This window comes from Microcebus murinus, chromosome 6 (genome assembly GCF_040939455.1).
Source record: "Microcebus murinus isolate Inina chromosome 6, M.murinus_Inina_mat1.0, whole genome shotgun sequence".
NCBI lineage: Eukaryota > Metazoa > Chordata > Mammalia > Primates > Cheirogaleidae > Microcebus > Microcebus murinus.
The window spans coordinates 61,469,412-61,495,199 of NC_134109.1; the positions used below are offsets into that span (position 1 = coordinate 61,469,412).

Below are 25,788 nucleotides of genomic sequence, written 5' to 3' on the forward strand. Positions count from 1 at the left end.
GATTTATCCAGCCTGAAATTTAGGGTTAAACCATTCATCAAAGATCAGAGGCTTATGATGAGGATTATGAAGAAATAACTGTCAGAATACAGCAAAAAGATTAGTGCAAAGTGCATCTCTTAGGCAGATCCTAGGAGGCACTCCAGACATACATTATGTGCTTCCTCCAAATTAGGCAGAAAGATCTGGATCTATCCAGTTACTTTTCCTTTGATGTGATTTGCTGTAACTGACCTCTCTATTTTTATCAAAACATGACACATAAATGAAAATAGTGAAAAGCACAGTAGTGTTCCTGGAAATTGCTGCAAATGAATACTGTTAGATCATGTTAAAACTTCTCAAACAGTTTCAATGGACTTTTAATTAGAACACAATAAATAAAATACTTTTAAAAATAATTTTGAAAAAAAGTTTGTTACTATTGCAGACTGTGTCTGCTATACTAAGTTATAGTTCTTCTGGATGGTATTATACTCATTTGATCATTTGAAAAGTTATTTCTGAAAAAAAGTCCCAGCAAATTAAATTTGGTCAATTTTATTGTCCTGATAAAGAGTATCCCAACTGATGGTTTGCAAATGGCTTTAAGAAGCAGAGCTTTTCCTTTTGCTTTTACGAATCTAGTAGAAAGAATGATGACAACAAGTAGGCTCTAATAGACATGAAACCTCATATTTACCAAATAATTTTACTATGTATTCCTGACAATAAATGCTGAAGTCATGTCAACTTTTTGAGATTAAGTAACTTGTCCTGGTTGACAGCAGTTTAACAATATGTGAATATTTACACCCAGTTACACAATGCTGGAGAAAATGACTGGAGAAAAATTCAGGCATCCAGACGTTTTGTCCACATGATACTGAAAAAACTGACGAAGACCAGTGAATATGGCTATTTAAATGGCTCTAGGCCTATAACAAGTCACTTGGGGGCGATGTGAGTTCTGAAGAAGCAAAATCTAGCTGCTTCTCCCTTTGCCTGAGGCTCAGGCATCACTGGGGCTCAACAAAAAAATACTGCAGACTGGCAGGTGGGTTGGCTGATGATTTTACACTGTCCTTGCTTGTAAAATGTGAGATTTACACAGATTTATCAGCACATTCACTTCCTGTAAATCTAAAGATGGAGCTGCTCATCATTTACATTTCCTTTCAATTCTATGTCTTCATAGGAGAAGGAAGAAATTCCCAGAAGATGAAAAGGGAGAGAGCAACCCAGAGGCCACTCCAGTGCCAGGGCTTCTAGAGCTCTGTTTCTCAGCATGACTGGTGACTTGAGGGTCACAATCACATGATGTCATGCTCAGAATGGTGTTCCTTTCAAGCCTTTATCCCCTTTCAGAAAACAAAATCAGCCAGGCTCTACCATCCCTTCTACGGAGGTTGCCAGAGCCAGCAGTACAATCAGTTCTAATAGAACTTGTTTTGAAGCAGCTTATGGAATTGCAGTTACTCTCCCTTAATGGTCAGTTTTACTGCATACTGATGGAGACTGTGATTATAGGGTAGACACGTTTCACAGAAAATACATTTCTCTCTCTCCTACTTTTGTTCTCACTTGCAGCCAATTGTAAATGGAGTCTCAAACACAGAAAATTAGTTGAGCTATATTAGTAAGTAGGATGCCTTTCTTCAATTTTGCATACTGAGTTTATTTTTAGGGTATATATATGGTATAGATTCCCCCCTCATTCCCCATTTCTAGCAGCTCTACACAGAATCACACATTTTAATGAGCTTAGGGCACAGGTGTTGCAGGAAAAAAAATAATGATGTTTGCCATTCATCTTTCAAATTAAATAATGTGTTTTTAAATAGTAACTTTTTTCATAATACATTATAGGAACAACATTTATCTGTCACATTTTAAAAGATGTATTTGTAATAAATGTAAATTACTTTTAGAAAATCAGTAATTAGGCTCATCAAAAAATAAACAATCTGCCACAAAAAAGATAATCTTTAGCATAGTTAAGTATAATAACTGTTATTTGAATAAGTTAACAAATTAGGGTAGATTGCTTCTGTAATTCATTTCCTATAGCACGAGTTTAGGTTACAGCATTAAGCTTCAGGAGTGGGGGGTGGAGATGGCATTAGGCACCTCATACTTTGGTGAAATACAACTCTTACATTTGAAAGCTCAAATTTTCTTTTTTAAACTTGATTGAGAAAGCATATTCATCATCGGGGCTTAGAAATAGGAAATAACAGAATCTTTGTGTCACTTTTAGAGATGTATCATCATCTCAGAATTATCAATCAATAGCTGTCTTATTAACTATGAAGAGTGGAATGACTTTCTTAAAAAATTTGATGGAAATCAGCCTGTCACCTTCAGGCAAAATTCAAAAATTCTGTTTTTATCAAAATGCCATTAACTTGTCATGTATTCTCTTTGCATTTGCTTTCTGTGCCTGTTCTCAATCTGTGTGTGGATAAATAAGAGCCTCTTCTTTAATATCAACTTTCTCCTCCTGTTTGAATCTTTAGACATGGCCATGATTAGGAGCTGTGACAGCACAGCCTTCCACTGGGGGAGCAAATGTGATGATAGTTACATTAGACAGAAGTATAAAAGGAAGGCCCAAATCAGGAGCTGCTGCCTTTAGCCTAACCATTGTTCATCTGCAGGCACTGAAGGCAGTGGGGATGTCTGTGTGTAGGAAACTAAAGTGGGGAGTATTGTCACTGTGCATGCATTTTGATTATGGGGTATAATTGCAATTTGGATAACCTTTTTTTCCTCCCTTAATGATAGAATTTGAGGCCTTAAACTGTTTGACTACTTCCTCAAATTTTGTATTCTTCTTGCCAGAATGATACAACAAAGATAATGTCACTAAGAATATCAATTTTTACTGCTTTTTTTTCTTTTGCTTCAGAGTTACTTTCATTGTTGGGAGTATTTCTTCTACCTAAATGTCTTATTCACATAAGTATCTGCCATGATAGGTCATTCTGACTAGTCTTTTCTCCTACCATGGTTTTGTTGACTCAAACTCATATTTTAAACATACATATGGCATGAGGGCTATACGTACCTTTCAGTGAGATGATTTTCATGCTTGGGGGGGGTACATTCTACCTATGCATATTTCTATGTCGTTCTTCATGAAGGTTTAGAAGATTTTCTTCACAGGTTAAAGTTTTGGGGCTGGGATGCAATGCAGCCTTGTCTTTTGGCTGATTTGATTTCAAGGAGAGGTCTTGAACTTTAGATTTGGCTGAAGGAGCATTATGTTCTTCTGGCATTCCAAATTCACCTGTTTTCCCTGGACTCTCCTTTTCTCTGCCCAGCCTTAAAGGATTTGTAAACTGTGAGTTTTCTGCACAGCCACTGGAAGCTTGGGGTAAACCATCCACTTCCTTTCCAACATCAGCTCTTTTCTGAGGGGGAGGACTTGAAAGAGCCACTATGTCTGCATCATCAGCTAAGAGAGAAGTATCACTGAACTCAGAAGAACTTGCTGCTGCTTGCTGTGGTACTGCAGCTTCATCAGTAACTGCAGATTCATTTGGAGCAGTGCTAGAGAAACAAGGTTCCTCTCCATCAGAGTCATCCTCAACACAGGCCTCAAAGAAGCATTCAATATCTTCCTTGTCATCTAAGCCAGAGTCGGTAGTGTCTAGTGGAAATGGAGTGTTGCTTTTCTCCTCTATGTACTTGGTGACCTCGCCACAATCACTGTCATGAGATGAGAGAGATAAGTAGGAATAAAAGTCCCCTTTTCTCAGCTGGATAGGCCGGTGAGAATGCTCCAACACTTTCTCCTTGATTTGAGTTAATGAAGTAGGAGCAGCCACCTCAGTTTCAGGTTGAGATTTACTTTTTAGGGCTGTTGAAGCCATGTCAATGATTTCCTTAACAAAGTTGTGTACTGAGCAATCTTCAGCATCTTTTTGATGGAAAACATCTGGCTCACAGTTGCAACAGGAAGTGTTGTCGCTGATAGAAGCATTTTCCTCTGTTTCATTTTGCTCAAGTGCTAGGCAGCAACCAGCAGATTTTCCAGTCATACTTGGTGCATCATCGGATGAAGATTTCAGTACATCAGAGTCTTGTCTGTTGTTAACCCTGGTTTCTAAAGCCAGTTCTGGGTAAGACTTCTCAGTGGGAGTAGAAGCAGTGCTTTGATTTTCAAAATGATGGTAATTTGGATATTTCTTTGGAAGATATTGAACAGTTTGGGGAACAAATTGCTTTTCGGCAGTATTTGAATCACCTGAACTATCCATAAATGCTTTATACTTACAGTGCTCACTCTCTGAAATCTTTTTCACATTTGAACCAGAATTTGGGACATTCAATTTGTCCCTTTGCCTTTCAGGAATACTTTCAACATTGCCATTTTCCATGTCAGCCACATACGGATCTTTATTAACTTTGAAAATATTTTTCTTATTTTCACCTTTTGTCCCTAACTCACGGGTATGGGAGGGAATCTTACCATTTCCATTATTTTCAGATTGACATTTTATGGAGCCATTTAGAAGGGCCTCAATGTTCAGGGTATCAGAGGGATCGGTCATCTCACTACTACTTACATCTTTACTGCCTTTTATCTCTTCACTGAGATTGCACCTTTTCTTATCTCTTGTCAAAGACAATTTTGGCCTAATCCAGGTCTGCAATTCATTCTTTATATAGTCTAGCCCTGATATCAAGTTGCATTCTTCATAAATTTCATCATCTGTTGCAATACTGGAGTCATCATCCTCATCTTTGATGCACAGCTCTTCTTCAGTTAAGGTGAGTGTAGAACTGGAGAGGAGGTCGCTGTCATCTTCGTCATCAGTGCAAGCAGAGGTACATGAGACATTAACAATCATGCTGACGTTGACATCGCTTTCATCAGCCACTGAGTGAGACAGGCGCTTCCTGAAGGTTGCATTTGATTCCGGGATCTTGTTCTTGTGTAACACAATATCTTCTGAGCAAAGAGAGAGCTCATCACTGCTGCTAAGTTCTGTGAGAGATGCTGCTGAATCTTCGTTGATAGAAGATGCTATGTCCAATGACATCTGGCCAGTAAAGGACATCTTTTGGGAACCACTTTGGAGAGTGATATCAGAAACACTTCGCTTTATCTTTTGCTCTGAGGGGCTCTGGATATTCTCTAAACGATTTAGTAGATCTAATGTTCTTTTACTCAGTTCACCAACTGAGCCACTGCTCACGCTTATATCCCCAGAGCTGTGACAGCTAAAAAGATCTTCATTGCTTTTATAGGATGTCAACCAACTTTCTAAAGAAGTGCTTCGCTGGAGGCCATCACTGCCATTTTTAAAGATGCCCAATCCAAATAAATCACCCCCTGGAGAAAGAGACTCAACAGATGAACTATGAGACATAAGGGAGAGCTGTTTGGCATTCTGCATGCCAGTTAATGTCTTTTCTATATCACCACTTTTATATGAAATGTGATCCATTTCATGGGATGCACTTGCCAAAATCTTTTCATGGGGAGGTGCATCTGGCTGTAACTCTGTAGCCTGATGTTTAGATTTGTAGGATTTTTTATCAAAATAAAAACCATGAAGCAGGGGATCCTCCACATGTGCTTTTTCACTTTGTGACTGTTTCATTATCATTGGTAATTTGAGTTTTGAGCCTTGGAGGTATGAGTAATCGTAAAATGTAAACACATCATGTTTTCCTTGTAATTCTTCTCCCAAACAATCAGGGGTATGTTTGGTAACACTGTTTAAATCTCCAACTTTTCCATTTACAGAACCCACTGGTGAAATGGATGACTGAGAGCTATTTGGAAGCTTAGTGTGTTCCCCCTCATCTTTAAATTTTTGCTTTAACATGTTAACTGCATCTCCCATTTGTGGGTCCAGATGTTCAGTTTCAAGGTTACTTGGGGATCTATCTACTGCATTGAGCAAGCACATTTCAGAGTTGGTAGTGGTTTCTGTGTCTCCTTCACTGACGATTCCGCTCTCACTGCCTGAATTCTGGCTCATGTCTCCTCCATGGCATGGGCAGGGCTTCACCAAATTGGACCCCCCTAGAAGATCTGGTAGAGATTTGGTAGATGAAAATGAAGAGTCTTTACTGAGACTCTTAGTTAAAACATTAGGCTGCGTCATGCCAGTGAACTTTGGATTGTTTTTCAGAAATGGCATGTGGTTTTCCTCATAGAGTTCAACATTGTGGAGGCTGTATACTTGGTAAATGTGTGGACTGGAGGGGACAGTAATATTTGAGGCATATTGAGATCCCCCATGGTCACCTGCCTCCTCTTCATAACCAGGGTCCTCACTAGTTGTCTCTGCGAGTTTCAAGGAAGGCATAATAGGTTGGGGTTCATGATCAAGGTCATTTGATTCTTCATTCAAACTAATTAACTTGTTACTTATATCCATTTCATCCCATTCCAGAGCATCCTCACTCATCCCATTTAGGTCCATCAAGCCAGGATCAATCACATTCAAAGTCTCCTGCATTGGAGGAAGGGAAAAAAGAAGAAGAATTAGGGGAAATAAGCATGAAAATTTTATCCATTCAATATCCCTTGGAAAATTCAGGAAATAAAACTGCCCCAAGCATAGATTTATTTGAAAGATAGCATAATTATCAACTCTATTCCTCTCTGGAATAACAACCAAAAATTATTGAAATAGGCTTTTCTATCAATAGCAATCTGTCACTGAAGGCAGTAACATAGATTAAAATGTAAGACTATTACACTCAAATTGTAATTTATGGAATTAACTATTTCCTATTGATTCCTCTACATTTTAAATATTGGACTGGGTGAAGATAAAACTGCCTGGTAAATGAAGGCAAAAAGAGTACAGCCTCTGACATCTCTTAAGGTACATCCACACTGATACTATTTGAGTTCTGGAGGCCATAGATTCTCCAGCCATACATGGCAAACTCCTTCTTGCCTCTATTTCTGAGTTCTCCAGTTGAAGTAGCTTTTGCTTGGGGACTCAGAATAGAGTTGTAGCTTTCATGGGCCAGAGGATCTTGGCTGTGAACTCCTTCCTCTGTCTTCCCTTTCAGGGCTCTGCCTCTTCAGATCTTAGCCCTGTTGCCAATCAGACTGAAGATTAGCAACAGTTTATTGGTTTCCTCATCTGTAGCTCCCTGGACCCTGAGTGTTCCAGGGAGGTTCCTTAATCACAGTTATCTCAGTCCCTCTCTTTCCTAGTCTCTCTCTATGACAGAGATTTCACTTTGATCCTTGTCAACTTATATCACTACCGTCAGTCCTGCTCTTATTTCTTATAGGCAGAACCTCCCCCTCAAGCCCACCTCCAGCCCCAGAATAACTATCTGAAGACTTTCCTAACTCCCAAGGCTGAAATATCCCAGATTCCCTTATGCTGCTCTCTGCCTGCCCACTTGGGACCCTTGATCTTTCCTTGGACTTCCTGGCTTTACCCATGTTTAGGTAGAGCTTGACACATTCTGGGACACAGTAGCTAGCTGGGCTCCTGAACTCTATCCAGATTCCTTCACCATCCTTACTTGCTGTCCAGCTGTCTGAATTCATGCTAGAGTCAAGAAAGGTGATATATACACTGCAGACCCTGACAGGCTCATCTACAGACAGAAATACAAACAAAACTTCAAAGTTCAGCTTCCACTTATGCAGGGTAGCCAGGCAGATGTGCATGGCACTAGAACTAGCACACTGGTTGAAGGGCTGACTTTGCTGCTTATCAGCTGCATGACCTTGGGCAAATTGCTTAACCTTTCTGAGCCCCAGAAATCACCTTTAAAATGAGGATAGCACTATCTATCTTTCAATATCTTCATGAGTATTAAATGAACTAATGCTTGTGAAGTTCTGAGAAGGCAGTTAGTATGAGGCAGCTTTAATTCTTAATGTATGTAGAATTGCTCTAGAGTGGCCTTGAGTCAATTCATAAAGGGCTTCCCCTGCCAACCTCATTCTCTCCTTCTCATCATTCCTTCCCATTTGCTACTAAAACCACAAAGGATTCATGACATGGTAGGTAGAGAGAGGTGTCACACAGTAACATAGGTCAGTATATTTGCATGACAAGTCAGAATTATTTTAAATGCCTGGTTGAAAAACAGACCATGATGCTTTTATTCCTCAGGAGTGGGGGGAAAGCTTCACCTGCAGTATATTAGCAGAACTTTCCTAAGAAGTGCTCAATCCTTCCTAAAACTAATAGTTAAAGGAACTACAAACACAAAGGAACCACAAAAACACATTAAGCATAAAATACCCATTAGCACTTTATTATACTGGATATGTAAGAGATTATCTGTACCGTCTACTTAAGTTTAAAAGAGTTCAGTTACAAAGTAAACATTAATTAAGGGATATTTTTAAATTTTCTAACAAAAATCTTTCCTGCTGCCAATGTTATAGCAGTTAATCTAGTACACTAGCAATCATCACAGTCGCTTAGATATGGAGTACATTCACTGTGATGAATTTTTATTAGAATTTCTGTTTATTCTTTGCCTGCTGATAAAGGAAGTACTAATGACTGGTTAGTATGGGTAATGAATGTTAAAATCTTCAGCTGTAGGAACAATCAATCAGTCTAATCAAATAGTATATTAATTTCAAATACTATCTTGGGTGACACTGTACTCTGAGAGTGCTAATAAATAATTGAACTAGTCTTTCAAAGGAGCTCTCTTTATAACTTTCTGCCTGACTTTAACATTTAGCAGCACAGATTTTCCACGAGGGTCCCAAACCTGAGGGCTCACATGGAAACACAGGAGTTGTGTCATCTGGATATGCCAGGAGCTAAGCCCAAGTGATGCCTACGTCTCAGACTCCTCTTCCATAACACAGTTGTTTTCTGGCCAATTGCTGCCTTTATGGTTTTACAAATTCAAGCTTAAGAAAGTATAAAACTTATTAAGCCAGTCTGTTGCATTAAAAAAACAAAAAAACAAAAAAAAAACAACAACAAAAAAAGAAAGTATAAAACTTATAGCAGCACCTAAAGGAACAAATCCTTTGCTCAGTAAAGCACAATTTGCCCTCCATACCCTGGGTTCATGTATTCAACCAACTTTGGATTGAATATATTTGGGGAAAAATAAATCTATAAAGTTCTGAAAAGCAAAACTTGAATTTGCCCTGAGCCAAGTACTACATTGAATCCATGTGAATAAAGTAATGTGTAGGCATTGTATTAGATATTATAAGTAATCTAGAGATGATTTAAAGTATATGGAGGATGTATGTAGGTTATATGCAAATACTGCACCATTTTATATCAGAGACTTAAGCATCCAAGGATTTTGATCTGTCCAGAGGGTGAGGGTAGAGTACCAAGGGACAACTATAGTTGGAATGCAAAATTTCCACAGGAAAAGGTTAAACTTTGGGATTTAATATTGTACTTTAATTTTCTTAATTCTCTTCTCTTGTAAACCTCTTAAATTTGTTGTGATTTCTGAATTTTTTTGTATGTCAATTCTAGAGAATATCTGACAAGATCCATTAGAAAAATCATTCATTTTAGGCTTAAAAGTGCTGCTTACTCTGCCCTCACTCACTCCCCTCTTGTTGTGGATTAAATTAAGTCAATATTTTCAATAAAATCTCCATTTCCTCAGGATTTAACCTCAACCATAAAACATATCTCTGGGGTAAGAAAGTGGGAAGAGTTTCCAAGAAGGACATTAGAATATTTATATAACTAGAAAAGTTAACTTTGAATAAAAGGATATGCATATACTGAGATGTAACTGATGGGAAAATTATTTGGTCAATTGCTGTCTGTGATGACAGTTCAACATAGCCAGTAATACTCAAGCTAATGGAGCATTTGTTTTTCTTGCTATTGTTTTCCTTAAAAGAATTATGTGGTACTTTTTTAAAAGGCAAAAAATGTTCCTGTCTTTGATAAAGTGGTAAATCTAAATGGATTTAGATATAAAATCAAAGAGTATTTGAATGAAACCAAAGGGTCGGTGAGTAGTAAATGAGGTTCCAATAGAAGAGCTGCAATTCCAAAACTAATTCTGAATTAAATTAACTTGTGCAAGAGTCTTTCACTCATAAACTTGTTTCTTGGGTACAGAATTTTGGCCTAAACCAAGGGCACTATGTAAATAATTGCATATAAACACATCCATACACATCTGCTCAAGAAACAAATGAAATTAATTGGTGCTAGTTTATATTATTATTATTGGAAGTATTTTATTTATATCAGCACAATATATACAGAAAAAGTAACTAAAAGTGGCTGGAGAAATGATGATGATGGTGATGATGATGATGATGAAGGAACCAAGATTCCAGTTGTAGCTGGTAATACATATCTGAATTAACATCCTCTGTACTTGTATGGCTTTAATTGAGTTAAATCTCCCAAGATTGCATTTCCAGGATTTTCTTAAAATTTTAGGTTAAATGGTGGGTGTTTATAAGAGATGAGAAATACATTAGCTAAAGAATTTAGACGAAGGAATTTGACATTCTACAAAACAACAACCTAAAAGAGATCTGATATACCTGCCTCTGTATTCCTTTAATTTCCTTTAAAAAGTTAACATCTTTTGAAAGACTTTCTCAAAAAGACTAGAATGAACTGAATGTTCCAGTCAAACTTTTGGTGCTCAGAATGGGCAGAACCATTAGGAGGTCTTGTAGTTTGTATTCCTCCTATTTATTCTAGATCCAGGAGTTTATAGAGAAGCAGCACATGCAAAAACCTGGGATGGAAGATTTATCCGTAGAAAAGTAGAGTACAACAAAACATACCAATAAATAAAATGACAAACACATAACTGAATAAAGATATATGTATATCTTAATTGAATAAAGATATATATCATAATTGAATATATATATTCATATATATATCATAATTGAATAAAGATATATATATCTACTTTAGAGTGAAAAGCAGAACATACAGAGGTTTGAGGAGGTGATGGAGAGGAGGAAGGAAATAATATACAGATGGGGGTGGGAAAATCTATTTAAATGAGGGGAAATTCCAACATTCATATATTCATTCTGCTTTTTTAGTGCAATATTTTTCCTAGCCTCCACCCCAAACTTAAAACCAAGTGTCTGAACATTAGCTACATAATTATTTTCCTAAAGTAGACTTAGGTAGACATTTTGTAAAAACAAAAACAACAGCAAGAACAAACAGCTAGTCCTCAGAAAACAGAAAGATAACTTTTAAGAGAACCCCAAGTCTGTAGTACTCTACCTCTTGTTGAACAGGGAATGGATTCAGAGTTAGTAAGAAAAAATACAGAAGACAATAATAGTATGAAAAAAATGTTCACATTTATCAGCCATTTGGAGATTGGGGCAGAAACTTAAATAGATCTGGATTTGAATCCTGGATCTTCCCTTCCATATGTTAGCTGTGTGATCCTGGACAAATTTTTTAACTTCCATGCCTCAGTTCCAACATTTGTGTATCTGTGACAATCAAAGCACATTGTGTCTATCTAAAAGATTTTTGGGAGCTTTAAATTAAAAAAATGAATGTAAAGTCCTATGGGGAGGGGTGCAATAGGGGCACAATAACTGACAGCTAATCAGCATATATTCCCTGTGCTGAAGTGAGAGGAGGACAGTATGGCTGAATGTTAAATAACCATAATAGTATTTCCATTAAGAATAGTGGTTGGTTGACGAACCTCTTTAGTATAACCACATGCATGGGATTCGATGAAATAAACAGTGATTAGTCCCCTTACTCATACCCACTGCACTATAAATGGGGTGATGCATTTGTCTTTGCATACCCTAGCTGGGTTTATCCTGTAGGGATAACCAAATGAGAAAAGACACCTGTCCAACCCTCAGCAAGGCCCATAGCTCAAGGACTTTCTATTTCCTGAAAATAATTTTTTTTAAAAGGCAAGTCCATTGTCTGTGAAATTCTATCACAACTGACACATTAGAGCAATCAAATCCTGCTCACTATATATCAGATTGACAATAATGTTAAAGTAACTTGTCTCAGCTCAGAAAATGCTTTGAAAGTCTATCTCACACTAATGATCAAAAACTGTTCTAGTGAATGCTCTTCTTCAATAACAAAGCTGATCAGAAACTCAAAACAGACAAGTAAAATCCAAAGTCATTTCACAAAGCTCACTAAAATGCATACTGACATGGACATATTTGCTAGTCTTGATGACACATATAATTCTGAGATAGTTGAAAATGAAAAATCCACTAGATGTTGTTTTAAAGTAAGTTTTATAACAGTAAAAATTACCTTTGTTCTCAATAGGGACCAGGGACAAAAGGGAGTAAAATAATGAGACCCAGGGATTTTCCTCCCATAAATAAACTTCATGAGGGCAGGGGTTTTGTCTGTCTTGTCTCCACCAGAGAGTTAAAATAGTGTTTTGCATAGAGCAAATTCTCAAAATATATTTACTGAGTGTAAGAAGAGAACATGTCTTGCCTATGGCCTCGTGAACTGTTGAAGGGACCTAGAGAAAAGTCCTAGGGTTAAAAGGGGTTGTGGCAAAACCACCAGGAGAATCTCTGACTTTAAAACTGGTGCCATCTCTCAGTTATAAAAGCTAATAGCCTTAAAAACATGCTCAATGAAAGGAGCCAGAGATTTAAAAAAAATAAAAAAGTCATATATTATGTGATTCCATTTCTATAAAATACCCAGAATAAGGAAATCCATAGAGACAGAATGAAGACTGGTGGTTGCGAGGAGGGAGCAACTGCTTAATAGGCAGGGAGATTTCTTTTGGAGTGATGAAAATGTTTTGAAAGTAGAAGTGGTGGTTGCACAACATTGTGAATATACTATATGCCACTAAATTGCTCACTTTAAAATGATTAATTTTATGTAAATTAAGGAAAAGTCACTGATTAAACAAAATAAAACCCATTGGTGACTTCAGACAGGGCAGGTACTAGAGGCTGGCTTGTGAAAAAATAAGTGCAGGGTATGCTAGAAAGTAGCCTGAAGTGGGTGTCCAGTTCCCCAGCAAAACTGTGGTTGAAATGGGAGCATGGTCCTACCCTGTTCACTACCTTTCCTGTCCTCTACCTTTAGTCTTGCAAGGAAAGCAGAGTGGAGAAACCATGGAGGCCAAGGAATGTATAGGAAACTCTTCAATTGTTCTAACACCTCTTCCCTCAACTCCAAACAAAGTAGCCCAACTTGACTATCTATTTAAATCTTCACCCCCCAAAAACCTATTTAATACTTTTGAATTTGATTATGTGTGTGAATAATAGTTTGCCAAGAATTTTGAGACAAAAAAAAAAAAAAGAACCCTCTATATTAAAATGCCCATTCCTTGTAGCCTGAAATTCTACAGTTCTACCATTCTTTTCTATAAGCCTTTTCCTTTAAAGAGTAACTTTTCCACATTTAACTGCTTTTTTTGTTTTTTGTTTGTTTGTTTGTTTGTTTGTTTGTTTGTTTTTGAGACAGGGGTATTGCTCTGTTGCCTGAGCCAGAGTGCCGTGGAGTTATCACAATACACTACTAATTCATATAAGCCCCAAATACTTTAGATATGGGACTATGGAGCTGACAATTAGGACTCAGTTTTGGGTTTATATATAAGCACTGAGAGACAAGACACTGGCCAGTCAGTAGAGCTAATTACCTGGGTCAGACCTGCTGAATTTACTATTCCAGGCACTGGACGATTATAGCATTTGTGAAAGATATCTGTGCATTGCTTGCATTCAGCGCAGAGTGTAGCGTACTTTGTACTACATAAACCTTAGTTGTTTTTTCCTCTGAACAAATAGCAAGTAATCAAGGAGATATAATGCCACATGACCTCCACCTTTTACCAAATCAACAATATTTTTCAAAGGCCTACTCTGTAACACATTCTCTTGGCAAACGCTGGTATTAGGAAGCACAAGGAACACTTGGATAAATAGAGATGCCTTGCAGATCCCTGCAGATAGGCTCTATAGAAAGCTGACAACGATTTCATTTTTTTCTATGAAATTGAGGTCCCCCCACCAAATTAATCATTTTCCTTCATTATTAGTAAAGCCATTAGATGAGCTGTGACTCCATAAACTTTAGGAACTCATTTATTATGTTGCCTGATCAGACTGTGCATTTATTTACACAGTGTACCCATAAAACCCAGCTTTCATTAGTGCTGGGGAGGAATAGTCCTGCTCCTTTTGCAGGGGAAGGTGAAGCTGGAGAAGATAATTAACCATGAAACAATAAGGAGGCTTGCTGGGTAAGCAGTAGTGTGAAAACAGTTACTCCTCACAAAAGAGGGGAAATTAGCTTGCTGGATAAAAAAGGAAGTGTCAGATTGAAGACTGAAAGGCCTGCCAACAGAAGTAGATAGCTCTATGCATCATTAATGAAATTTTTTAACACTTAAACGCCACAGCTGTCCACATTTAAATGCATGTAAATGCCATGTGTTTCCAGAGATCAATATGCATGTTAAAATATTTCTTTCCCCCTTAAACTTCTAGATGTTGTCTCTGTCTGTTTCATTTCACCTACTTTCTTTCTAAGAATAAAAATGCACCAGCTTTCTCAGCCTTGTGTCCTGATTTCCAAAGCCCACGTACACTGAGCATCCTGGAGATGGGCAGCGTGCTCATTATATTTTAACAAACACATTATTTTACATTCATAATACCGACATTTTATTATAGTAAACAAAAAGTTTGTTTTGATTTTGCTGCTTCACAGAGTGAAGACTTATGATGTGTGGTTCCTTTCAAAACTTCCTCCTGGAGCATTAGTGCTCCCTGAAGCATCCCCATTTTGGCAGAAATTCAGTTCTGTGCAGTGCCAAAAGAAATAGAATAAACAAACACTGCTCCATGCAGCTGGCGAGATAATTTACATATTACTGCACACCAAACATGAAGACCTGAATATGGATTAGAACTACGGTGATGACACAAATGTCATATAGATAAAGAGAAACAAAATTCAACACATCGTTGTTTATTTTACCACTGCTACTGTATGAGAGCTGCTCAGAAAGAAAAAAAATGGAGGAATTGCTTTTTGAAAATTGGACTCCCTTCCGTATTTGAAGTGGGTCCTTTCAGACTGTAAAACAAGAAAACAAAGGAGCAAAAAGGCCTAGGTTATTTTGGATCTCCTAATATTCTCTGCTTTTGCCTTGTGAGTTAAAACAATTTTAATGTGTGTCAATTTGGACAAGGTGGGTTAGTGATCTTACAGGAATAACCTTTAAAATACAAAGAACTTGAATTCTTATCTAGCTTTTCCTCTACCCTTGATAATTTCAGCTGAACACTGAGCTCTTTAATTGAGAATAAGGTCCTTGGTTAGGGAGGTCAAGTAGGCAATATGGGCCCATTAGAGCTCCTTCAGAAAACGCCATCCAGTGGAAGGATTTGCCTAGAGTGCTCAGTCTTCTCTCATCCCTGCACATGCAGATTCCTGCAAATCAGTTGACCCTTACTGACCTCAGCTAAATATACTGATGTCCTAGGGAAGAAGGGACATATCTCTGGATATTTATTGTTGTAACTCCTTTTCTGATTCTTGGGGATGACAAGAACCATATGAAGAGCTAAGAAAGTAACACAAATAATGGTGATGGTAATAGGGTGAGGAATAAAAGAGACTGTGAGATGTTGTAGTCTATACCACATTAAAATTCTTCTGCATTAGACAAGGTTGACTTTTCTTTACATGTAAAACACTCTTGAAGGGTCTTCCAGCTTTAAAACTTTTAGAAGTATGATAATTATCATTATGACCTACTTTTATTAAAGTGTAAAAACAAAGGGAGAAATCAGGGCCATGTTGGTAAATCTAGTTAGTTAGAAATAATTAATGTCCAATAGTTAAGGACATGTCCAAAAGTTAAGTGTTCTTTAAAATTTGGGAAACAAACCATTTGAGAAAGGTTAAGGGAGTTGGAGTTATTATTATTAATAAAAAGGCAAGTAAACATTCCCATAGATTTCTCATGAAAATTTGTGAAAACCTATCCTTAACTTTTTAAAAAACTGAACAGACAACAAGATGTTTAGGATAATATTTACATATCACTTTCAAACCAAGCTTCTTAAAATAAATCCTTTCATTGTATTACTTCCCTAGCTAGAAAAAAAAAAAAAAAAAACAAAACCCAAATATAAAACTTTTAGTCTTTTAGTGGGTATTTTCTCTTCTAACTTATTCTGACTACCTTTTAAGGCATTCCATCATCTGGTCCATTAAATGAATGAAATTTAATTTTTAATGATCCCCCAAAACTAACCTTCACTATAGTAATTGCCTTATGAATATCCCCTGCTTACTTGTATTACCATAACTTTGATCATAGTAGGTAGTCAACAAATATTTTTTGAATGAATGAATGAACCTAGTTTCTATTGCCCTCACCCAAATCTCTCAAAATTCAGTCTTAAATTCCTTTTCGGATTTCTCTAGTTACTCAGCCCACAGTGATTTCCACCTCATTTGATTCTTACACTAGAGGCAGAACCACATAATTTAGCACTTACATTCATTTATTCATTCAACAAATGTTCACTTAATACTTATTACATAGTACTTCTCAAGCACTGAGAAGATATAAAGGTGAATCAAACACAGACTCACCTCTCAAGTATCTTGTAGTTTTGTATTGAGTTTTGTAATTGATGCTGTCATTTTCCTCCCAAACACAGTTTGGAATAATTATTGTCTCATCTATGTCAATATTATCTTACTATCACTACATATGGTTTGCAAATTCCTTCAGAGTGAAGATCATGTCCTGCACTACTGTGTAAGCAAATCCCAGAACAATGCTGAGCATCTAGCAGGTACTCAAGGGGCACTTCTTGATTATCTGCCTATACGTTCAGTTCTTTATAATCCATGACCCGATGGAATCATACAATAAACCATCCTTTCAAATAGATTAAATATTCAGAATCCTACAGCAACAAATACTAGGCTATAAATAAATAAATCAATAAATATTCAGATTCCAATACTTGCATAACCTACAGTGATACATTGATGGTATTATGGCTACAGAAAGAGTATTTAATTTATGTTAAAACAGCTTCAGCTGTTCAGACCTTGGGCATATGGGCTTGCTTGTACTATTTTGTACTGTTATCCTATTGTATGTAAAAATAGATTTTTCAATATTGGTATTTAAATTTTAACCCCCTGGATGACTAAACATAGCATCTTTTCTTTGACATTCAATAAACTTAGCCATTTATATGTTAAAAAATCATAAACACAATTCAAGTGAAACAATATACCTAAAATATTAGACCTGAATAAAAAGAAAATCAAAGTATACCTTATCTTATATAGTAGGATAAGAAAATTTTTTGACCTCAGAGGCATTTCCACTTAAATGTTTTATCTTCAATCAAAATTTAAATTGTGACTATTGCTTCATGATCAAGGAGTTGCTTCAGAGGCTTAATACCTATTATTTCTAGACCAGTGCTTCGCAACATTTTTCAAGTCATGATACACAGAAAATGCTAACATAGACTTGCATACTGGGGAAGAAGGAGGTTGTTCACTGCAGAAGGCAACTAGGCTGTACTCCTCTCAGTTCTACTCCTCCCTACCTATGGGATGAGGATTTCAATATCTTAGCCCACAACTAACTGATTCAGGATATATGGATGGGCAGATGACTATAACTAGAGGTTTCTTTGGTTGGCAAAACCACGAATATATGAGAAGATAGAAGGGTGGTTCAATGAAAACTAAATTAATGGCAGACTGAGATAGGAAAAAAAAAATAAGTAGACTAAAATTATTATGAACTTTTCAGATACTCTCATTCATTCAATAAATAAGTACTCAGCAAACTTATTTATATATTCATATATACATTTATTGACTACCAGGTACTAAGTAAAACAGATATGATTTAGTCTTAGGACCTTGTAGGTCAGATTATAATTTGTGATAAAATATAAGAGATGTACTTGGTCTCTTATATTTTAGGAGGCCAGGAAAAGCTTGCCTGAGGAAGTGGCTTTTGAGCTGATTTCTGATGGATAGTAAGAATTTCCTGGGAGGAAGTTCAGGTTCTGAGTGGTGAAGGCAGAAGGAAGAAGCCTGTAAGGCAGGAGTAAGCAAGCTGCACTTGAGGGCCTGACAACAGGCAGAGGATCTGGCCTGCAAAGAGAGAGGATATGTGACTGGAAATACATCTGAGAAGCAGAGAAGATGGGATGATCTGACTAGTGTTTTTAAAATATTACACAGGCTTCAGGGTAGAGAGCAGACTAGAAGAGAGCAAAAGTTGATGTTGGGGGGAGGGGGGAGGGGGGTGGGTATATACATACATAATGAGTGAGATGTGCACCATCTGGGGGATGGTCATGATGGAGACTCAGACTTTTGGGGGGAGGGGGGGAAATGGGCATTTATTGAAACCTTAAAATCTGTACCCCCATAATATGCCAAAATAAAAAAAAAATTAAAAAAAAAAAAAGTTGATGTTGGAAAGGCAATGTTAGAAGTTACTGCAGTGGTATAGGTAATAATAAGAATAATAACTAATATTTATTGGACACTTTATGCCAAGCAATATCCTAAGCACAGGTATTAATTCATTTATGAGAGATTCTGGTATTTTAGACTAAATGGTAATAGTGTAGTTAGAGAAAAGCAGATGGACTTAAGAGCTCTTTAGAAAGTAAAACCAACTGGACCTATTGATGAGTTGGATGGACTGCTAATGAGTGAGGTATCAAGGATGACCCATGTTCTTTTACTTTACACAACTCAAGAGATTATGGTGTCTCTCATTGAGAAACTCAATACTGAAGAAGGATCAGTTTGTCAAAGAAGATCAGTGGTTTTTTTTCGGACAAACTGAGTTTTAAATATCTTGAGGAAATCTCAGTAGGGCTGTAGAGCTGTATACAGATGTCTAGAGCTCAGAGAAGTAGTTTTTAAAGCTAAGGTTACAGGTGAGTTTGCCCAAGGAAAAAGAATAGAATGAAAATAGCATCCAGACTTGAAATCTGGGTAGAGAAAAATGAACAGAGAAAGAGGAAATATGAATGTGGACAAGAATAGTGAGAGAGAAATTTGGGAAGGGGAGGTATTTGAGCTGAACTCTGAAGGTTAGGCAGGATTTTTGGAAGAACTTTTCTTCTATAAAATAATTCATTTTTAAATTCTATAGGAATTTTTTAAACCTAGAAAAATATAATGAACAAAATAAAATTACCCTTAACAACCCAAAGATAACTCTGTAAACATTTGATTCAATCCATCCTACATATTACAAAATCAGGACCATAGTTTTCCATATGATACACAATCAGCATTATGTGAATATCCTGTATTTCATTCTGCATTGTATTTTTTAATTCATAAAATATTTCCAAGAATCATGATTTTAATGGTTTTAAATATTCTTAAAGGTTTACTTAAAACCCACATTATTGGAAGTTAACATTATTTCCATTTTTTGGTTTTATAAATAAAACATGATGAATATCTTCATATGCATAGCTCAAATTATTTTCTTAGGGTAAATATGAGAAAGATAAATAACAAGCCAAAGGGTGTGAACACTTTTCAGGCTATTGATAAATAGCTAAAAATTATGTTAGTTTGCAACCCCTTCTCATCACTCTAACACTGGATGTCATTAATTTTCCATCTTTTTGATGGGTAAAAAAATATCAACTGATAAATCGTTACTTTGCATTTATTTCATTACTTGTTAGATTGGATATGTATTCATAGGTTTAGTAACCATTTGTATTTATTACTTTGTGAATGACTTGGTCATATCTTTTGCATACTTTTTTTTTGGAGGAGGGTTATTTCAAACTAGATAGACTGGCTATTATTGGGGCAGTTTATATAGTCAGGGTAGGACCAATCTATAGAGGTTTGAAAGGTTATGAACTTTGATTTATAAGCAAAATGTAACTAAAATATATCCTTGCTAAGTGGAATAACATATTATAATTATAATAGCATTTTGGTCACTTAAGCCAGTTAGTGGTATGCTCGGTAGACTGGAGGAGGTACTTGGAGATAAACATATTAGTAAGGAATCTAGTCTAGCCATCATGTGATTCTGATGGGAGAGAGGAATAATGAACATGGTGAAATAAACCTAGAACATTCTCCATAAAAAAGCATACTCTCCAGTGAAAAAGACTTTACAAGAGTTTTATCCCACCTGAAGAAAGGGCATTTCTCTGACTTCAACTTCCTGTTTTACCTAAGCAGGTGAGCAAATTCAGAATCACTTGTAAAAGTCATAGTCCAAGAACACAAGCCCACTAAAAGAATAAGAGTTAATCTTAAGGTAGAAAACATTTCTCACTCCATCTCATTCCATATTCCCCTATATACCAACTGGGCTTCAGTATAATAACAGTGGATTCAAGCTGAAAGCATAGAAATTTTCTGAGAAAAATTTTTAGGAAACCTCAAAGATAGCAGGAAAGACAAAACCCAGGATAGTAAAGGAATTTGAAGCTCAACATAAAACAATTATAGCTATAGCAAACAAGATACAGCTCAACTCCTAGCCATATTAACATAATACCTCACACGAAAGGTCTATCTACCTCAGTTTCTATTACCTGACATTATTTCTAGCATTCAGTAATCAAAAAATAAATAAATAAAAAGTTATAAGACATGCTAAAAGGCAAGGAAAAAGAGTCTGAAGAGACAAAGCAAGCATCAGAATCAGACTTGATATGACACAGATTTTGGAATTATCAGGCAGAAAAATTTTAAATAACTATGACTAATATATTATGGGCTATAATGAAGGCAAAGTAGACAATATGTAGATAGCATGCAAGAACAGATGAGTAATATAAATAGACAGATGAAACCTCTAAGAATGAATCAAAAGGAAATTCTACAAATAAAAAACAGTGTAAAAGAAGTAAAGAATGTCTTTGGTAGGCTCATCAGTAGATTAGATATGTCCAAGGAAAGAGTCAATGAACTTGAAGATAAGTCAATAAAAAAATTCCCAAACTGAAATGCAAAGAGAGAAAAATTGATAATAAAAATCAATAAAACATCCAAGAACTATGGGACAATTTCAAAAGGTATATCATATGGGTATATGAATAGACAGAAAACCAGAAAGAGAAGAAAGAGAAAATGAAATAGAAATATTTAAAGTGAAATGGTTTAAAGTATTCCCAGATTAATGACAGATACCAAATCACAGAGCCAAAAAGCAGGATAAATATCACAAACTCTATGACTAGGCATATTATATAGAAATTACAGAAAACCAAAGACAAAGAGAAAAATCTTAAAAGTTGCCAGAGGGTAAAAAATCATCAAAAACCATGAACCCTAGAAGACAGGGGAGTGAAATATTTGAAGTGTTATAAGAAAAAAACCTACTAACTTATAATTCTATATCTAGAAAATTCTCCTTCAAAAATAAAGGAGAAAGAAAGAGTTCCTCAGAGAAAGAAAAACTGAGAGACTTCATTACTGGCAGAACTGCCCTGCAAGAAATATTTAAAGAAGTTCTTCAGGGAGAAGAAAATAATATAGGTCAGAAACTTGGATCCACATAAAGGAAGGAAAAGTATTGGAGAAGGAATAAATGAAGATAAAATAAAATCTTTAACTATTTCTATTTTTAATAGATCTAAAATATAATTATTTAAAGTAGTAGTAGTAACAGTGTATTGGGTGATTATACTATGTAGATAAATAAAATGAATGACAGCAATATCATAAGAAATGGGAGGAGGAATTGAGAATATTCTGTTATAAATTAGCTGTACTATATATGTGAAACAGTATAATATTATTTGAAGGTAGATCTGGATTAGTTTTTGTTTTTGTTTGTTTGTTTTTGATACAGGGTCTCACTCTGTTACTTAGGCTAGAACACAGTGGCATCATCATAGGTCATTACAACCTCAAATTCCTGGGCTCGCGCAATCCTCTAGTCTCAGCTTCCCGAGGAGCTGAGACTACAGGCACATGCCAGCACGCATGGCTAATTTGTACATTTTTTGTCACAATGTTGTCCAGTCTAGTCTGGAACTCCTGGCCTCAAGTGGTCCTCCCACCTTGGCCTCCCAAAGTGCCAGGAATATAGGCATAAGCCACAATGCCTGGCCAAGGTTAGTTTAAAATGTATATTGCAAACTCTAGGAGAAACCTCTAAGATTTTTTTAAGAAGTATAATTGGTCTGTATTAAAAAGGAGATAAAAATAAAATCATATAAATGTTCAATTAAAATGAAACAAAGCGGAAACAGGGGAAAAGAGAAATAAAGGACAAATGTAATAAAAAATAGTTACAAACATGATAGATATTAATTCAACTATATTAATAATCACATTAAATATAAATGGTCTAAATAATACAATTAAAATATAGAAATTGTCAGAGTAGACAAAAGAATAAGACCCTACTATATGCTGTCTACAGAAACCCACTTCAAATACACAGATTTAGCTATGTTAAAAGTAAAGGGATGAAGAAAGACATACTATGCTAACACTAATCAAAAGGAAAATGGAGTACTTATATTCTGACAAAGCAGACTCAAAACAAAGACAATTATCAGGGATAAAAGAGGGGCATTACACAATAATAAATGGGTCAATTCTGTAAGAAGACATACAATTCTAAACATGTATATTCCTAACAATAGAACATGAAAATATGTGAGGCAAAAAAAAAAAAATCAATAGAACTGCAAGGAAAAATAGAAATCCAATGTTATTGTTGGATATATAAATATCTTTTTTTTTTTTTTAGTAACTGACAGATTAAGCAGACAGAAAATCAGTAGGGATATGGTTGAGCTGAACAGCACTATCACTCGACTTGATTTAATTGACATTTATAGAATATTTCCTCCAATAACAGCAGAATACATATTCTTCTCAAGCTCACATTGAACATTCACCAAGACAGACTACAGTCTGTGCCATAAAACATACCTTAACAAATTTAAAAGAATAGAAATCACGTAATATATGCTCTCAGACTGTAATGGAATTAAACTCAATAAAAGAAATGTAGCTGAAAAGTCCCCAAATACTGGGAAATTAAACAGCACACTTCTAACACATGGGTTAAAGAAGAAGTCTTAAGAAAAATTTTAAAAATTAGAAGGGAAAAGGCACACCACAAATCATGGTTTGGGTGTGGCAAAGTCATAACAATAACCAAAATGTTTGTACTGCCATAATATCCTGAAATAAATAAATACATAATTTTTAAAATATTTTGAAATAAATAAAAATTAAAGTATAACATAAAGTTTTGGTTGGATGCAGTAAAAGCAGTGCTTAGAGGGAAATTTATACCCTTAAGAAAAGAAGAGAAAAGAAAAGAGAAATCTAAAATCAATAACCTAATCTCCTACCTTAGGAAACCGAGAGAGAAGAACAATTTAAGCCTAAGCCAAGCAGAAGAAAAAAAATTATAAATATTAGAGCAGAAATCAATGAAATGGAAAACAAGAGAACAATAGAGAAAATCAACTAAATCAACTAGTATTGAGAAGGATGTGTCTAGAATTAATTCAACTGTAGTATTGGCCTACTCTTGATGACAACAGATAATATGTCAATTATGGAATCTATCACTTAAGACAGGATTTCCTCATCTACCCATTTATCTGTCATTTCTTCATGTGTTTATTAAACAAAAATATATAAATTGCCTACTATGCTAGGCAATGTATTATTTCTACACAATTAAAAAGATAAATAAGACTTGGTTCCTTCAATTACACAAATAATAATAGCAACTGACATATATTGACTATGTGGCAGCAGCTGTTCAAAACACTTTTTACATACTAATTCATTTAAATCTCACATAATCTATGAAGTAGGTATAATTGTTATCTCTATCTTACAGATGAAGAAACTGAGGCATAGAAAAGTTAAATAATTTGCCATGATCACACAACTACTAAGTGGGAGAGTCTGGCCCAGTCTCTTAGTCACCATATTCTATTGTAATAATTGAGGAAACTCCCAGCTTCCTTCAAAAATCTACTCTGTCTACTGGAAATCCTTACATTAAGGATGTATGTCTTATATTAAACATTAAGCCCTTCAGCTGTAATCTAAAATCATTTCTTTCTTTCTTGTTTTCTCTTTTGGCTATTGTAAGTGGAAACAGGAGGAAGGGCATGTAGATCTCTATATAACATACTTTTATATTAGTGAAGAAAAATTGTAAGGGATTTATAAAAGAAAAATTTATTAGAGATTACTTTTAAAAGAGATTTTTGGTATTGAAGCATGCCTACAAATACTCTAAAGAAGAGAGCTGTTTTTGACATGTATAAAGATTTTTTTTAACAACAATCTCTCTTGTAAGTAATTAAGTACAAGTAATTACATAATTACTTGATTATGTAGCAGCACTAAAATTTTACAGGAGGTTTTTCACTTAAACTCTAGCCTTATAAAAATAATTGCCACAAGTCAAAATTATTTTCTAAATGTAGTAATTCTGCTTTAAATTTGGGGGGATGGAATGTGATCTATTTTTGTTCAACAACCAAAGCCAGAGAAATATGGGATTTAATAATGTGTCACTGTGTTCAGACACTGACTTAAAAACTTTGAATCCCTAAATGGCAAGAAATATCTAAATGGGAAATGAATTTATAAGCCAACGTTGCATTTTAGAGAATTTCTTTGCTCATAAATTTCTGAAATTTTCACTCAGATTAACATGAGAATACTATTACCTAGTCACAAAATAGCGTTTTAAAATACTTAGTTTCTCAAAATGACTCACCAAATAATATGATTGAGAGACAGAAAAAGTGTGGGGTTCCCCCCTTCTTTCATTCTTTCTTTCTTTAAAGTGAGCTATCTGATCATTGCAAATTTTCTCAAGTTCTTAGAACTCTAATTAAAATGTGGTAATTGGTTATGTTACCTCAATTACCATGATGCATGGACATTGATGCAAAGTGACACCAATTGAATCCCTTGGGTGTTTTACCCTGGGGGCATCCCATTTATCGTGGCCTTATTATTTTCAATTACGTGGCTAGATGTGTTGCATACTTTTAAGGCCAATAAATGTGCAAGGTTTTTCTGGACATAGGTTCTGTTTTCAATATGAGAGCTCTGGAGTGTCAGGGCAAAAGGAAAAAATATATTTATGTGAAGAATAAAAATTGAAAACCCCAAATTCACTAAGGATTCAAAGGCACACATGTTGAAATAAAGGCATTTCAAAGAAATGCAGATTACTTCTGTTTAAAACATTTGTTTGAAAAGCAACAACAATTTATTTGCTCCTGATAACTACTTATCCTAACTAAGAAAATAGTGATAGGACCACTCAGAGGCCTCATATGAGAATTAGACAGACAAGGAAACAGAGATAGGAAAGACAAAAGTTTTCTTGCTGTTCAGATAAGGGTTTAGGTCTCTAACATGGCAAAGCAAAGCTGTAGTAAGTATTTTACAGAAGTGTATTATGAGAGATCTGTTCTCAGCATGTCCATGAAAGTAAGAGTGCTCTGAAATGGTTATAAAGTATTTCCTAGTGGGGTCGATACAGGCATTTGTGGGAAAATTCATCCATGTGCAGCACTGTTCTATGCATCGTCTCCCCAGACCAACCCATTCAAAGCCAATGGTATCCTCAGCTGATATGAATGACCCCCAGACATTCTCCTCAAAAATCTACACGTGAATTAGGCCATTATTTGGGGACATCATCAATATATATAATGTAATACTGTGTCAAACCAGTTTCATTTTCTGAGCATGATTCCTGGGTCTTCACCAGCTTTTCTTCTTTAATAAAAATCACATTCTCATATTTCTGAAAACTAAAGAAAAATTTCTGTCC

At 35.6% G+C, this 25,788-nt stretch overlaps 1 protein-coding gene across 2 annotated transcripts in view; it reads right to left on the reverse strand.

Moving 5' to 3' along the window:
* Positions 1-25,788, reverse strand: part of AKAP6 (A-kinase anchoring protein 6) — a 465,422-nt gene that overhangs the window by 15,684 nt on the left and 423,950 nt on the right. For both annotated transcript variants that reach the window (XM_012773426.3, XM_012773424.3), the window contains one exon: positions 3,050-6,455. In XM_012773426.3, the coding sequence (XP_012628880.1) occupies positions 3,090-6,455 (3,366 nt within the window). In that variant the 3' untranslated portion in view covers positions 3,050-3,089. The remainder of the gene's footprint in view (positions 1-3,049; positions 6,456-25,788) is intronic.